We start from the raw sequence: 17,568 nt of genomic DNA on the forward strand, positions 1-17,568 counted from the left end.
CAGGGAGGGTGGGGGAATGTAGTGAGTGGGGGAGTAGGGCCTTGGGGAAGGGGCAGGGCTAGGATGTTCAGTTTTGTGCAACTAGAAAGTTGGCAACCTTAATTCTTCCTGATCTGAGTCAGGCTGATTTGATTTGTATGTTGGCAGAAGGGCACTTAGGCTCAAACTTGAACCTGCATCCAGGCTTAGTGTAGCCCTATCCTAACTCACCAGCCTACTTGATAAAGCTTCTGCTGACACCTGGAGTTTGATCCACAGTAAAACAAACACATTTTACTACATTTAAACACACACAATTCAATTAGGGCTGGTACAGTGCCACATGCCCACTCTTATCCCTGTTTGTCCCTCCTTTTAAAAATCACGATGTAGCCATTAACCAGCCTAGCCTGGACAGACAGCATGGGGATGATGCTGACTGCATTGGCTTTATATATATGTGCTCATTTCCCTGCACTCCCCCCCCCCCCCTATGTTTCTTCCCCATTCCTTACTCTCTTAGTTCTACACCTGCGTGGGGGCTGCAAGGTTAGGGACAGCGGCTGGTGTAAACCTTGTAGCTGTCCCTCTGCTCTGAGTGTTTGGGCAAGTCAGTGATCATTTTCATTGAAAGCCAACAGTGTTTGCACTTAGTCGCCTGTATTCTAGCCCTGCTGAGTTTGGAGTCCACACCTGCAAAGCTCACACAAGGCCTGTCTGACCCCCATGACTTCAAAGGGCTGTTTCACAGGAGTACAGTTGGCGGTTCTAGCCGTAGGTGGTAATGTAGTAGTGCAGGACTGTGGGCATTTTAGGTGTTGTAAGAATTAAAATGTGGGAACTACACGCTCTGTAAGCCCAAGGTGGGTGCTGAAGTTGGGGCTCAGCTTAGATTCCCCCAAGTAGGGTTAGGCACCACCCATCCTATGTCACGAGACCATCCCTGTTAAAAGTGATGCTTTAAAAATGCATTCTCCAGCTCAACCAATCTCTGGGGGTGCAGCGGCTTTCCACGCACAGTAGCAGCATCAAGATAACTTTTATTAAGAAAATCGGCATAAGGCTGCCTCTGTCCTGAGTTGCTCCTTTCCACAGCCGGCTGTCAGTGAGGATGCTGCAGGAGTGGCAGGGGAATTAATTCCAGCGCCATAACTCTATTTATATATTAAAATCTACAATATAGAAACAAATACAGTATTTGGGACTATTGGCAAAAATCTACTGGCACAAGAGGATTGTTTGCTGCACCCCATGAGGGCTGCTGATACACCTGCATCAGCTGGGTGGGGATGGGGGGGTTCTACTCAGTTGTTGCGGGGAGGGGAGATGCTTATAGTGCTTCATGGGGAAAATAATTAGGTATTAATCTCATTATGCTTTTGATAGGATCTTTTTTGTTCCTTCTCAATTCACATCCCACCTTCCCCACCAGCCAGCTGGTGATGTCTTACAAGGAAAAGCACAAACCAAACTAGTTTTATGTAACACCCTTCCCCCCCACCCCCAAGCTCATCACCACCATGTCCCCCCATTTGCTCCTTACAGGTGTCTGAGCCTGTGGTTCCTGCGAGCATGTGAGTTTTGCCCAAGTTCGGCATGCAGGAGCGGGCTTGCTGGCTGCTGTGAAGAACGTGCTGGCTTTGTAAAGCAACAGGGCCCACAGAAAGCTCTCATGGCTCACTGTAAGGATCATGCCTTGGCCCAGACCTCAGCTCGTATAAGTCAGTTTAGCAAGAGCGGAGAAGCTGGCCCTGGTACTTAGGGCAGACAGAGGCTATTCATTCATCTTCAACACTTTCAACTACTTACAAACGTGAGCACCCTTTTGTAGGCTGGGTCTATTTCAGCCACCTAACTGCTCTTGCTCCCAGGGTTACCAGGTTCTCTGTGTCTAACAGAACTGATGGTGAATTTGCTTCAGTAAAAGCCCACAGGAGGCCAGCGCACAAAGCAAAAGGCCTGGGCCTGCAGTGGCCCCGCTCTCATTGCAGCCAAGGGGCCGTGCAGAGGTACATGAGCTACAGCCGTGGGCCAAGGTGACTGAGCCCATGATCTGTCAATGCTAGACTGGGGCAACATGTGTGTTCTGGGGCCATTAACACTAGCAAATAGAGTAAATGGGCCACATCCTGCTTGCCTTCTCTGCTGTACAGCCTCCTGAAAAGCAGCAGGCCTGCTTCGACTACTTCCCACCAGGCTGGGGCCTTGCTTGATCTCCCACTGAAGTCAATGGGAGCTAGCTGAGGTCAAGCCCCTCATCGAAGATGTTCAGAAGTGCCACATTTGAGTCTGTTCAGAGGAGCTTGGTTTCCAGATGGGGCTTGTCGCGTTCTGAAAATGAGGACACTTTACAGGGTCTCCAGTTAGAAACAAAATCACTAGGCCTCAAGTTTGCTACCATGCTGAGCCTCGTGAACTTAATGGGCACCAAGGATTGGCACGCTCAGCCTCAGAGGGATGCAGCGTGCCTTGCTCATATTGCAGCTGCAGGCCAGGGAGGACTGACAGACCTAAGCTGAGATGACTGTGGACTGCGTGAGCCCCGGTAGAGCCTGGTGGCTGCTCAGTACGACACTGAGTGCTCACAAGGACTCGCAAATAGACACATAAAATGGGTGGGATGCAGAGAATCTGGCCACTAACAGGGGCAGCAGCCAAAGCCCACTTCTCTCCCTCCTCCCCAGCCCTTGAGTGATCAGAAGCTCCTTCTTTGAAACAAAATCCACTTTAAGCTACTTTCTTCCTTTTTTTCGCTTGTTGATGACTAAGTGCATTGACCACATCAGTGTGGCCAAGAGCTTGTGATCACCAACCAAGTTTCCTTCCTTAAAAGCAAAGAGAGCCATTTAACACTCTACCATAAAAAGAGCGCAGGGGAGGGAAGGGGGGGTTGTAGACATTCTTCCTCAGTGTTTTTCACAAGTGCTGAGTGGGGGGGGGGGGGGAAGAGGCTTTTGGCTTGTGAAACGCTGATGGGAAGGGCAGGGAGAAGCAAGGAGCAAGCATTGGTGCAGTGGGGTTATAGTCATGCAGTGCCATAGTGAGCCAGGCAGGAGGGAGCCGACTGGTGAGGAAAGGATGCTGAAGGGCAAACGTAAGCCCAGGGGTGTCATCTTGCTAGAAGGCAACACGCAGAGCCATGCCCCACAGTAGAGTCTTTCGCAGGAACCACATGCTGCTTCCCCCCGCCCCCCACCATGCATTTCTCCATTACCAAAAATCCACAGGCCCACTCTCCCCCCCGAAGCACTCAGCATGTTGATTTCCAGTCACTGGCCACTGCTCTCAGGAGAGCAAGGTTACTGGGAGCTTTTGCACCACCAGCAAAAGGGGTTGGATTTATAATTTCTCTCCTGCCAGATTCGCCCTTTCACACCCTTTGTGCCAGCACTCCTGCTGGACACCCAGCTCTTCTGAATGACCCATTCAGCCCTGCCCTTTTAAGAGGTTTTTGTGAGATGGGGGGTCAGTTGCCCCCAAAAGGCCTCCTTTCTTCTCTGGGTTACTACCACTCACCAGCTGCCTACAGTCGCTGTCCACTGGGGAGAAGGACATCCCTGGGTATGGTGCAGAAGAGGAAGAACAGCTCCAGCTGTTTTCTTGAGATTAAAATGTAAAACCCATTAGAAAGAGAGGTTCATCTTGACTTCCCTGATGTGCTGGAGTTCAGAACCCATTGGGGGCAATGGGGAGTGGAAGAGCCATCACCAGCAGGACCCTCCCCTCCCCACCTCTAGCCTCCTTGGGGTGGTTCAGATGTTGAATTTCACAGATGATGAGTGAAGACAGAGACCCCTCGCTCCTCTGACGTCCGCCCCCCCCTCCCCCGCAGTGTTCCCTCCCCAATCCATACTGCTATTCTAAGTGCTGCGATATGTTTTGATGATATCCTTGATGGCCCGTCTGCAGATCGGGCAGCAGGCGTTGGCCATCTTCTTGAGTTTCAGCCCGCACGGGTAGCAGAGACACATGTGTCCACAGGAGTAAATGACGGTATCTACCATGTTCTCGTAGCAGATGGTGCACTCGTCCCCCCAGACCCCTGAGCCAGATGGGGAGATGGGTGACTCCGGCATGCTGACCGGGGAGTTTGGAGCTGTGCCTGAAATGCAAGGAACATGGTTGCTCTTTACTCAGTCATGAGCTTTTCGGTATTAGGGAGAGAGAAGTGACTTGGTCAGAGCGGACTCCTGCTGCACCTAGAACTGCAGGGAGCACCCTGCACAGGCAGGGATAGAATGAGTGATTTAACAGGTCTCCTTCAATAGCTTTTGCAGCTAACTGTGTCCAATCGCTGAGGCCTCAGTGGAAGGGGAGAAAGGCCATAATGCACCTGACTCTGTGCACAATGCTGCACCAATGAGGAAGGGAGAATCCCTCAGGGCTCTGCTCTAGCACATGAAAAATCCCAAACCCCGGCTTGGCATCGTTCTGCCAACAAACCTGCAGTGCAGATACAGCAATGCTGATGGAAGGGGCCTTCGGGCAGCATAGCTAACATTGTGCGGGGAGGTGGTGTTCCAATGCTGGCGGAAAACCACTTCTGTTGGCATACATTGCGTCTACCCCGGGGGCTATGCCACCATAGGTGCTGTAGTGTAGACACAGCCTAAGAAATCTGTTTCTTCTAAAAACAGCTCACAGAAAGTCCATGCAGGGACGGAGGGTGGTCATGTGTTAAGGACACACGCCTGAGAGGCAGGCGTCTGGTGCTTTGTTTTCGGTTCTGCCACTGATGCACTGCACGGCCTTGGGCAAGTCACTCCCCACTTCCTCATCGGGCAAATGGGCACCATAACTCTGAACCTAGCTCACCTGAGCTGTGGCGAGAGGCCCAATGTATGTCTGGAAAGGGGGCAGAGCTCTTGGCAAGGAAGGGGCTATATAAATGCAAGGGATTCTGAAGGTGGGTAACACTGCTTTTGTCATGGGATTAGTAGTACAGCTGTGCAGTTTGCGTAGAGTTTGGGGCCAATGCACTGCAACAAAACAGCTGCTCACTGCACCACGGGCCAATGGGAAAACTGGCTGTCTGATCACATGCCCAGCTGGCCCACAGAGGGAGCTCTGCTGTGTCCAAGCACTGTACAAACATTCACTACAGAGGACAAATTGGAAGCTGCCAAATGGGTTGGCTACTGTTTAACTGTTGGAAGGGAGGGCAGAGCAATAATGGCAGCAGCTCTAAGACTGGTGCATTGTTTGGTGATATGAGCAGGGGACTGTGGCCTTGGGCAAGTCACAGGCCGTGAGTTCTCTGAGCAGGGAGGTGCATGGATGGCACCAGGCACTATCCTCATACAAACAAACAGCCACAACCTCTTGGTGCAACGGGAATTCTGCCTTCCTCCCTCTCTCCCTGAGTGATTGTGAGGCTGGATGGAAGCTTATGACAGCCTCTGGGATTCATGGGAACTGGCCCTGGTAGAGAATATCAATGTAAACAGCCTCCAGGATTCTCCCCAGAGGCAGCTGCATTTCACAGGAGGGTGTACAGAGTCTAGAAAGTTTGTCCCCCTTGGAGATTGTTTATGATGAAAAAGCCTACAAAATTATTGCTGTCTAGTATCAAAGTATCTCGGTGGCTTCCATGTAAAAACATCCCCCTAGGGACCTCATGGGTCTCTGGCTCTTCTCCCTTACTCACTTCAGGAGCTGACAGGTGCATAGATGTATGTCGCCCCATGCATTTAGAGCACTAATGGGCATTGAACAGGAGACCTGGAAGGTGGCTGTGCAGAACATGGCAGGGAACCCGCGAATCTGTGCGAGGCACACTCACCATTGATGGAGCTGCAGAGCAGACCGGAACCACATGTACTCAGTATTGGATCAGAAACCCCACTGCAGAGACCCGTGGGGGAATTAGGGGCTGAAGTGGGAGAGCTCGGTGTAGATGGGCCCAGTCGCTCAGCCAATATGGTGGAACCTGGACAATACAACAAACACATGTGGTTTTTAAAAAAAGCTTGTCCCCATGTGATTATTCCAGACATTAGGCCCTGCTCCCACACATCGATACCTGCCTCGGGCTGGGCGATTCTGATCCGTGTTAGTGCCATCACAATGAGAGCTGGGGGTGAAATCCTGGCCTTACTGAAGTTGGTGGGAGTTTTGCCATTGACTTCAATGGGACCAGAACTTAACCCTTAGTTTCCATTCCTAACAAACCTATCCTAAGCCAGGCACCAGATGGTGCCTCGCCTCCCCTCCCCAATCAGCTGGCCTAAAAGAGGTTTGAACACCCCCCCCTCCCCATAAGCTGGATTCCTTTGAGCCAATGTAAATACTTCTGCAGTTTTAAATGTTGCTTTTCATTATACGTCACCCACAGTCTCACCTTCCCATGCCCCAACAGCATCACATCCAGGGATGGGGCTGTGGCCAGCGGGAGAGGATGCACACGGCCGGCCAGCTGGAAGGGAACCCAAGGAGCTATCCCCTTAATAACGAGTGCTGTATACCCCAGAGCAAAATACAGAGAGTCCTGACACCACCGAGCTCACGCCAAGGCAATCAAGAGCCACCTGGCAGGCAGAAAAGTGTGAGTTCTGATCCCTGTCCTGCTCCACTTGCTGTGTGGCCTGAGCTGAATCATATCACCTCCCTTGCTGTCCCCTTCCTGTCTATAAAAAAAGGAACACCTTTGCACCTATTTGGAAGCCTCTGTTGTTCTCAGGTAACCCCCCCTGCCTGGACGTGACCAGGCCAGCTGGTGCTCAAAGGCAACAGACAGCAAATTAACGCTGGCACTCAAACTGGGAAATGAGAAAACAGGACAGGAAAGATTTGTATTAATTGGCCCTGCCTGGGCAGCTGACCCCCTAAGAAACCATGTCGATGGGAGCCTGCCAAGCAGCCAAAGCAGAAACCTGCTTGGGGCAAAGAGAACCAGACACTGGGGGCTAAGTTCGTGGCAGGCCTGAGCGTGATCCCTTCTTGTGTTTGGGACTCGCCTGTCACAGGGCCCTGTTTGTGGAATCCTCTACTAGTACATGCCTGCTCCCAGGCCACTGGAGGGAGAAGGTACTTGGCTCACATTTTCCTGCCAGTTCTGCAGGGGAGCTCCAGAGACAGCATTACTAACTCACTCAGGCTCAGCCTGCTTCTTGTCCTGTTGCTATAATAATAATCAGCTGAAATGTCTCCCCAGAGGCAAATACAGACAATCACAGATGGTGACATGGGTCTCCCCCCCCTTCCCTTCCCCCGGGAAGGTGGATGGGGTCTGTTTGGTAACCATACTACCAATAGCTGAGGGAGGCTGGCTAATGGGGATCAGAGCAGGCAGAAAGGAGCAACTGGTTTGCCTGGAGTTCCAAGATGTTCAGTCTCTTGTGGAAGAGACAACAGGGATAGCTCCCTATCAGAATTTAAATACCCACGAATACTTAGCTTCCTTCACGTTACCATATATGGAGCTGAGAAAGTGGGATCTACAGCACAGTTCAATGAGTCGGCAGCTGCTTTCAAGTGAAAAAGCACCAGGCGGCCTGGAAAACAGTCCTGCCGAGAGCATCTTGCTTCAATTTCCTTCTTTCCGGGTGAGGCTAGCTGCACTTGGTAGTCAAACCAGGCTAGAAATAAATCCTAGAGTCCAGCAGGTTGATCCACCCAAAAGCCTCCTGTAGACAACTGGAATTTAATCAAATGTCGGCCATCAGCCAGGTATCTGACCAATATTTAATGTAGCCAAGGTGCACTGCATGAGAAGGGTATTGGATGGGAGGCACAGAAAGAAAACTAGCCTGTTCTGCCTCAGTTTCCTTGTCGACACCACTGAAGAGCAAGTGAAATGAAGGCCTGGCCCACCTGGCTCACTGCGTGTGGCATTACTTGTCTCACTTTTAACTCTGTTAAATATGTTTCCTACTTGTTACATTTCTGCTTTGACAGCGTGCACATGCCTCTGGTAAACAGACCTACATAGCTAGGAAATACACCCAGGACACAGGACTGGGTCGCTGAAGAACAGGGACTGTGGGTTCTGTTCCTGTGCTTCCACAGACTTGCTGTGAGACCTGAGACAAGCCACCTAGGGAGGTTTAGGCCCAGAGGCAATTTGCAAAATGGAGCTCAGAGATATGACAGAGGGGAGTTGGATGACTTAATTCATCAGTGTGGTTAAAGTGCATGGAGCTCCTCAGAGGGCAGCTACTACGAGAGGACCAAGCTGTCTTTGGAAAAGTCAGGCACCTGCTTCTAAACCGAAGTGATAGTGCTGGAATTCCTCTTCCATGGGCAGCTGAATTTCTCCTGATATACACTAGGACGCCATAGTGCAGCCCCCTTTTCCAGTCACTTCACTGTGCACAGCAAGTCTTTCCGACAGATTGTAAAAAGCAAAGTCCTTGCTCCTCTGCATGGATGCTGAAGATCTCATGGCCATGGTCCTTTTCATAAGATAAGGCCTTTCCCGCAACGTCCTTGATTGTACTATGCCTTCCCCTCTCTTGGCAGCATGTTGGGTAACAGATGGCTGTGGGCACCACTCTCAGAGGTGGCTGCATTTCAGCAATGCTGTTTGGATGCAGTCTTGGAGGTGACCGGCGGTAAGAGCAGCAAGATGCTTTAAGTAATGCAAGTACTGAAAGTCTTTGTCTCCTTTATACAACTACCTCCTCACTCAGAGCTGTTACTGAAGCTAAACCTCTGCACATACCCCCTCCCCCCGTAGTAACACAGTATTTGACACTGCCAAAAAGGAGTGTTTAATACGTACTAACAAGCTACCCTGTGCCGTAATGTTTATTAGCTGTACTGCTGTGCGCTGTTAAACAGCTGCTGTGTTCCACCCCACAAGTAGCTGTGTTTCAGCAATCCCTGTGTATTTTATTATATGAATGACGTGACTTAGCACATATCGTGTACATCACATCTGCAAAGCTCTGGAGAAACTTTAACTAAATTATTCTCAGAGCATGGTGAGGTCGGCAGATCTGGCTGGGATATTCAAAGGGATTTGGGTGCCTAGCTCCATTAGGCTCCTTTGAAAATGCCAGCTGATAGCCTGTGAGTGTCTCAGTTTCCTTGGTGACAAGTGACTTTCTGACTTGAGTGGGCTTTATCACAGGGAGCTGGATAGGACGGAGCCTGTCAAGTCATCCCTGGCAATGAGGGCTGGGCATGTCCTGTTAAATCAAGTGTTCTATGCTGCCTGTAATAGAATTTTAATCATCTTGTCCCAAACCATATTGGGCAGCCAGGTAGAGTATAAAGCTCAACATCTCTGTGTGTTTTTCTTTTAAATTGGGATGGTTAACACAGGCAGCCAACGGAACTTGGAAATATTACCTGGCACGGTTCATTGCTCTTCTCATTGTGCACAACAAAACCAGCATGGTACGTGTTCCTTACGCCCCCTGACGTTTTCCCCTTATGGTATCAAATAACACCAGACCATGACCTCTGTCCAGCACTGTAACATAGCTGCTGCTGAGGCAGGGCATGGGAGCATACAGTAGCCTAATATTGACAGTATCAGCCTGAATGTGACCAAGTGTTTCTATTGATAACTGTTGCCTTCTCCTGGAACATTCTCTGTAACTCTGGTGTGCGTGGGAGGCGTCACACACATTTCATTACCTTTTTGGAACATTTCAGCTCCTTCATGTTGATTCTTCAATGTGCCAAGGCAGGACTATCAGGGAGCTGACACTATTATGATAAATGCTGAAGGAACCAAAAGGTCCCTTTCTGGGAACAATGCAGCTCCAGGACTGCAGACCTGCTGTGATTCCCAGTCCTGTCATTTAGCCCTGCAACCAACCTTCCTCCCTTTATCCTACAGCCCCTGTTTTCATCTGCCACTGCCAGCACAGTTTGGTGACTCTCCTCCCATTTGATAGGAGGAGGCATATATAAAAGCCATGACAGAAGCTGCCGTTCTAACCAACTCAGTCGGCGTCTGCACAGTGTTATCTGCGCTGCTTCACAGAACTGACGAAGCTGCAAGGTCTGCACAGAGACCTAGGGCATCAGCCTTGTTCTGAAGTGCATGTGACATGGGTATGTTGGTGTAAATCATGGCCTCTCTCCACTCTGCCTGCACCCTCCTTGGGAAATATACCAGAATGCCAGCGCTTTGAGGCCTGGTGCTGAGAGATGCTCAGCACTCACATCTGGGGGGTGTGTCAGGTGCTCAGTACCTCTCAGCCCCCAAGAAAACCTATTCCTCAGACTTGGAAAGAGTGGATCAGCTGTGTGTATTCATGACACGAACTGAATACTCTAGAGTTGTTGGAAATATCAGGCTGCCTCTAGCATAGCTGGCATTTTATCCATTATGCTGCCCTTGCCTTGGGGGTGGGGTGATCAGATTATTTTGTTCACGGTTGGTGGGAGGTGTGGGGAGGAAGGGGGCAGGTGCTGATCTGTGGGGCCCACTGGCAGGCAGGAGGCACTGGGGGGGGGGGGGTGAAGGAGAGCTAATGGGTGGGCTGCTACCGATGGGTGTTCAGCACCCACCATTTTTTCTCCGTGGGTGCTCCAGCCCCGGAGCACCCAAGGAGTCGGTGCCTATGCTCAGATGTAAGGCAATACAGAAGGTCTCAGTTACTATATGGGAGTTACAGAGAGGTGAACTGGAGCCTGCTGGCTACTCAAGGGTGTGAAGGAGCTGCATAGATCCTATGTTCACAGACACCAGCAATGGACCCTCTCCAGTCTGATGGATAATCTAGCCATAAACTGAGCTAATGGATAATATATATACTGTAAACAAGTCCAGCAGGGTATAACTCACAAAACAGTCACTATACACACAACAAAGAGGAACATTCAATAGCCAGAGGAGTTTACAAAACAAAGCCTTGCTTCTCATCCAGTCAACCTGGCTGACATTCCCTTCATCAGGCTCAGGTCAGGTTTTGTTTCTAACAACAGCTGGCAGCTCACCTCATTAAACTGAAAACAAACACGGGCAGCTGAATGCTCTTTTCCTGTGCTGGTCAGGAGCCTCTAATGTCACAGACCATGTACAAAATGAAGACGATCGTAGTCGACAGCCATGATCCATTGGCACATTAGAACTCTCTACAATCAGACTAAAGCTTGTCTCTGCTGGAGACAAAGCAACGAACACCCAGGGAACTAAGGGCCATCCCCCCCACCACACACACCTCACGTCACCACCTTCTGCTCCAAATGCAAGGCTCATTGCTTTGACCTTGCCTTCTCCAATGTAAATATATAGCAACCCGTCTATTAAAAGAGCCCTACCAAAACAAGACACTCCATCGCACACGTTTCTGCCCCGGTGGGAGAACAAGCAACATGTGACAGTCACGTTGATTAATGCACTGCTGGACGGCGCTCAGATATTACAGTGTCACGTGTGGTATAAGAATCACTACAGGACATAACAGAATTACAGTAACTGGCTCTGAGTAAACGCACATTTACTCGCAAGGCCAAACCCTGCAATCGTTTGTGTGAACCTGGCTCCCACGGAACTCAACGGAACCAACTGTGCACATCTGAAGGCAGGATCTGGTCCTTTAAAATATGAACAACTCTAAATATTGGTACATTCTTCTCCTCCTCCTGAGATGACTAACATTATGGCTTACAGGGCCTGATCCAAAATGCACAGAACTTGCTGGAAAGACGCCCATTGACTTCAGTAGGCTTTGGATCAGGCCCATATACCAGTAGGTTTATTGACACCATTTTCAAACCACTAGTATCAGTGTTGATTGAACAACAAGTAATAACTATCCTCTGCATTTCTGCAGTTTCGCCAGCAGAGGATCACAAAGCTCTTAACTGTTAAATGAATGAATGAATCCTACCAACACCCCTGAGAAGTAAGAGAGTATAACTGTTAACTGCATTACTAAACCCATTTTGCAAAGAATACTTAAGCTTGACCAAGATGCATCAGCTGTGGTCAAGAAGGATGCTTTGGCTTTTGATCCAAGTGACCAGGCATTCACCAAAGGGAACCTCAAGTGCTGGGTTCACTCTCAGCAAAGATCAGTCACAGCCTAGGCTTTTCCCAGTTTTAGCAGCCTTTTCTTTGCTCCAGCTCTCTTCTGACTGTGGCTGTGGAACTGCTGTGGGGGGGGGGAATTGGTCTCCTGACTGGCTATTACTGGGCTCTGAGCTCCTTGAGGAGAGGATGGCTCCTAAACTGGCAAACAGTTTAGCGAAGACAATACAGTGTGTAAACAGAGCCCAGATGCTATGGTGATGGATTCCTAGAAATGTGGGAAATAAATAATATTGCATGGGAAGTCTAGTCTTTTGCATTAAATCATCTTTCCCTCTCAATGTAGGTTATAAACAACACATCTAATTTTCCTTTTAACTCCTAAGAGCTGATCAATCTCAGACACACAATAAAACCTGTTTACAAGTGAACACATCAAATTCCTGTATTCATTGGTTTTGCAATGCGAATCACCCAGATGCTCTAGCAATGGCATAGGCCAAGTAATTAAATCGTAATGAATGCTCAAGGCAAGATTGCAAAAGTGATTCATTTAAAACTCCCCTTCCCCCTCTGCCCATTGGCACCTTGCCAAAAGATCCTCCTTTAGGACTGGATCTCAGCTGAAGGATGAAGCCATTTTGAAAGTTTAAGGGAGATCCCTTGTGAAATTGCAGGGGAAAAATACACTTTCCCCATTGTAAAAAAATAAAGATTATTTCTATGCTTACTTTTCACAGTTAACTCAAAAATGGGCCAACAGTGAGATTTGCTATTGTGCTTATCGCTGAACGATATCAGGCCCCTGCGAAGGACTGAGAAAAAACAGCTGGATATCACTGGTGATATGCCATTCAAACATTTCTTTCGAAGCTGCTCAGTAGGTGCTTAATCGGATGTGAGTAGAGATGCTGTGGGATGTTTGTGGGTTAGGCCAGGGGGCAGTGGAGTAACTGCCATGAATCTAAGACATTTATAATGCACTTCTCACCACGGTACCTAACCCGGGAATGGATGAGACACAGGGGACCATGGCCATTTCCCAGCTCGGAGGCCAGAATAATGGAAACAGAGTGAGCTCTAGGGTGGCTTAATCAAGAGCCCTTCAGAGTCAATGGACAGATACCCAGTCACTTCATGGGACCTGGTCCAGGCCCGTGATGCCTAACGTGCTACCACTGTGTAGGAGGAGGGATGGTCTTAGCGTATGCGCAATGCACCTCAGGCTGCACATCACCCAGTTTGATCCACTAGGTGGATCATTATCTTCCCCGCTTTGGGCCAGGTACTGATGGGGAGTGCAATGTGAACACTGATCCATGGACGGTGAGGGAAGATTACTCAGCACTTGTATAGGGAAAGGGATGTAAATCATTACCGACTCACTATCTTCTTTCCCTGATCACTAGATACAGCATTATACACCCTTGTATACATTCAAGGTCTAATCTACAAGCCTTGAATGCACAAGACTCCCTCCAAGTCAGTGGGGTCCGCTTCTGGAAGCCTTACAGAAGTGGACTCCACATCCTTAGAAGTAACACTGCTTTGAAGTGAAAATAAGTTGGAAAGAGACATTTATGTCATAGGCTGGTGCTTTCCCTTTTAAATAGGAACAAACGCCACGCTTTGCTGAAAGAACAACAGTAGCGAACATGGGAATATCCGTGCTTTGTGGCAGCATCTAACACTGTAAATGCTTTGTGGCAGCACACAACGCCCCTGGCAAACACTAGCTCAGGTGGTTGATTCGGTTTCAGTTGTTTGCATTACATGCCAATGCTTTTATGACTGTCAGTCAAGCATCACAAATATAACATACACCCAAACGGTAAAAGCTGTAGGGCTGTATTTATCAGGTATAAAAGCTGTTTTCCTATTCTGCAAACTCTAACTTAGGTCTTCTTTCACTGTATATTGTCAGCAAACCACCATCTCAATTCAGCCTTATGCTGTCATTATTTATGTTTTTTTAATGGGCTCGTACTACCAGGGACTGGCCTGGCCTGCTAAGTTTAGACCTTCAAACAATGTCGTAAATGAACATTCCAACGTGGGTGCCACTTTCTCATCATCTGTGGTAGAGGCAGAAGCTCTTGAGGGAACCACAACCTTATACGATCTATTGCTATGTCTCCACTATGCATGTCATTGGCATTTTGACTGACCTTTCCCCCCATGTCTAACACTTTGGCTGGTTAAGGAGCCCATCCAGTAAAGGCTGGTTATCGTAACTGATGCTTGGCTACAGTTTTAAACTAGGATTTTCAAAGGTGTGTAAGAGAGTTTGGTGCCTAACATCCATCATAGTCCAATGGAAGTTGAGCACCTAACTGGCTTAGGTTTCAGAGTAGCAGCCATCTTAGTCTGTATTTGCAAAAAGAAAAGGAGTACTTGTGGCACCTTAGGGACTAACAAATTTATTTGAGCACAAGCTTTCATGAGCTACAGCTCACTTCATCAATGCATCTGATGAAGTGAGCTGTAGCTCATGAAAGCTTATGCTCAAATACATTTGTTAGTCTCTAAGGTGCCACAAGTACTCCTTTTCTTTTTAACTAGCTTAGATAACTTTAGAAATCCCACCCTTCACCTTTACTTGTTAGGAGCCAGATATTTCTAAAAAGAGCTCAGCAGTTCCCCTAAAACACAAACACACACACACACACGGCTCCTTTGAAAACTTGGCCGTTTGTTTTGGTGCCTAAATAGGAGCTGAGTTCTTTTATAAACGTGGCCCCAGCTGTAGGTGGGCTCTGGAAAAATCTGTTCCTAGGAAGGGTTTGTCCAAGCATACGTGGGTGTCTGCACCATTCGAGGGTTATGCCATTCATGAAGATAAATGCTAAGCCCCACAGACCTATGCACATGCTTAATCATACGTACTGCAAGTAGTCCCACTGGGGTCTCTCTTGTTCTGAATGGTAAACCCCAGCTGCTACCAGGCATCACACCCTTAGAGGAAGCCCTGCAATAGACTTGGGAGGACCAGGGGCTGTACAATGGGTAGCCACAGAGTGGGGGCCTAGCACACTTGCGAAGGACTAGAGTGCTAGTCATCTCCAGGCTAAAATGAGAACCCCTCAGGAGCTAATTGCAGGCAGGGGACCCAGAACACAGGCACACAGGGAGAGCGAAAGGGAGGTATTGATGGCAAAAGCAAGGGCAAGGCTCCTCCGCCAAAAGAACAGTAAAAATCTGTAACATTTCTGGGGGTCATAGAATCATAGAATATCAGGGTTAGAAGGGACTTCAGGAGGTCATCTAGTCCAACCCCCTGCTCAAAGCAGGACCAATCCCCAACTAAATCATCCCACCCAGGGCTTTGTCAAACCTGACCTTAAAAACTTCTAAGGAAGGAGATTCCACCACCTCCCTAGGTAACGCATTCCAGTGCTTCACCACCCTCCTAGCGAAAAAGTTTTTCTTAATATCCAACCTAAACCTCCCCCATTGCAACTTGAGACCATTACTCCTTGTTCTGTCATCTGCTACCACTGAGAACAGTCTAGATCCATCCTCTTAGCTACCCTCTTTCAGGTAGCTGAAAGCAGCTATCAAATCCCCCCTCATTCTTCTCTTCTGCAGACTAAATAATCCCAGTTCCCTCAGCCTCTCCTCGTAAGTCATGTGCTCCAGTCCCCTAATCATTTTTGTTGCCCTCCGCTGGACTCTTTCCAATTTTTCCACATCCTTCTTGTACTGTGGGGCCCAAAACTGGACACAGTATTCCGGATGAGGCCTCACCAATGCCGAATAGAGGGGAATGATCACGTCCCTCAATCTGCTGGCAATGCTCCTGCTTATACAGCCCAAAATGCCGTTAGCCTTCTTGGCAACAAGGACACACTGTTGACTCATATCCAGCTCCTCGTCCCCTATAAGCCCTAGGTCCTTTTCTGCAGAACTGCTGCCTAGCAACGCCTTCGAGGAGCAGTGGACCCTGTCCAGGGTTCTCTGCTCAGTGTCCCCGTCAGATTCCTTTTGTTTGACCCTTTGATCGCACTCCTGTCCGTGTTATTTCATTAGTTGTCAAAATTAAAAAAAAACCTTGGTCCCTAGCAGTGCATGGGGTCAGCTCAGCTCTCTCTTTATCTATCTCCACTGTATTCCATGACTTCTATGGCACAGGTGGACATAGGGCTTTAGCAGAACTAATCATTTATGGGCCATGTCATAATGGACCTGCAGTGACTCCACCCCCCATGGAGGAAGATTATATCCATAGTTTAAAGCGATACCAGGTGGACACTGCATTAGGAAGGGAAATACAACAAAAAGTTCACCTCCTATGGAAGAATTCAGAGCCAAAAAACCTGAGCTGCCAAGAGCTGGGGGTTTTGGGGTCGTCTTGCTTGAAAAAAACCCTGAAAATCATGTGTCTTGCTCTGTTATGACAAAGACTATTAACTTCAGAGCTCTCAAGCCTAATCTTAGATTAATCACCACCTTTCTGTGGCAGAAAGTCCAGCCCTATCCTCACAGCCAGAGGAGTGTCATATAAAGGCCATTTGGCTCAGACACGCCAGTATTGTGAAGGTGGATGCTGTTTTCTGAACAAGAAGGAAACAGTCATCAGGTCCAATGCTTCAAAGTTCAGCACTCATCCAGCAGAGATTGACAGTAATGAGGTGACAGCTGGGGAGTGGGGTGGGAAACAATCTAATCGCACTGAAAACTTTCCCTTCTTCCTCATTGCTCTTCTGAGCTTCTAGCATGTATTTCATTGGGAGAAAAGAAAAACTGAGTGTTACCAGTGGTTTAGTCTATTCTCAGGTTTCAGAGTAGCAGCCGTGTTAGTCTGTATTCGCAAAAAGAAAAGGAGTACGTGTGGCACCTTAGAGACTAACAAATTTATTAGAGCATAAGCTTTCGTGAGCTACAGCTCACTTCATCGGATGCATTCCGATGAAGTGAGCTGTAGCTCACGAAAGCTTATGCTCTAATAAATTTGTTAGTCTCTAAGGTGCCACACGTACTCCTTTTCTTTTAGTCTATTCTGTCACTCTCGCAAGTAGCCAGAATAACTAACTCATGCCAGCATTAGTCCAAAATTTATGCAGACTTTATCTTTCATGACAGACGAGCCATAATTCAAAGAGGCTGGTAAATTATCCCATATGCAGTTTATTCAATGCAGACAGGCAAAGGCGTGGTGAGATAAGGGAGATCCATATATCACTTACTATGAACAGCTCATTGAATCTAGGGATATTTTATTATCCTGATGGTGATAAAGACTTAATTTCCATTGTCATGGAGGAATGAGTGCAAAGGGGAAGCATTTACAGCACTATATGGTTTCTGTGCAGGCTGAGTCCCACAGCTGTCACTCGAAGAAGTTCTGTTTGTTTTACTCAATCATAATCTATGGGAAGTAGATATGCTCCAAACAGCACTCATCTAAATTCTCATCCTGAGAGGTGCTGAGTGCCTATAATTCCCACCGGCTTCAGTGACAGCTGCAGAAGGGTCAGCAACACACAGGATCTGGCTGTGAACAAAGGGGAGCATGACAGAGTGGAATCCCAGCTCCAAAACTTCACGTAACTTGCTACAGCAGGCAGTGCCAGGTCCCTGTCCTGTGCCTAACCCATACAGCCAAATTCCGCAAGCCAGGAAACGCACTCATTCTATTTGGCTCCTGGAAAGCAGAC

At 48.4% G+C, this 17,568-nt stretch overlaps 1 protein-coding gene across 4 annotated transcripts in view; it reads right to left on the reverse strand.

The window, feature by feature from the left end:
• Positions 1 to 1,378: 1,378 nt before the first annotated feature.
• The window catches only part of NEURL1 (neuralized E3 ubiquitin protein ligase 1), a 253,387-nt gene continuing 237,197 nt past the window's right edge, over positions 1,379 to 17,568 (reverse strand). For all 4 annotated transcript variants that reach the window (XM_038408134.2, XM_043519873.1, XM_043519872.1 and 1 more), the window contains 2 exons: positions 5,762 to 5,908; positions 1,379 to 4,081 (listed from right to left, as the gene is read on the reverse strand). In XM_038408134.2, coding sequence (XP_038264062.1) covers positions 3,840 to 4,081; positions 5,762 to 5,908 — 389 coding nt within the window. In that variant the 3' untranslated portion in view covers positions 1,379 to 3,839. The remainder of the gene's footprint in view (positions 4,082 to 5,761; positions 5,909 to 17,568) is intronic.

The sequence above is a fragment of the Dermochelys coriacea genome, chromosome 7 (genome assembly GCF_009764565.3).
Source record: "Dermochelys coriacea isolate rDerCor1 chromosome 7, rDerCor1.pri.v4, whole genome shotgun sequence".
Taxonomy (NCBI): Eukaryota; Metazoa; Chordata; order Testudines; family Dermochelyidae; genus Dermochelys; species Dermochelys coriacea.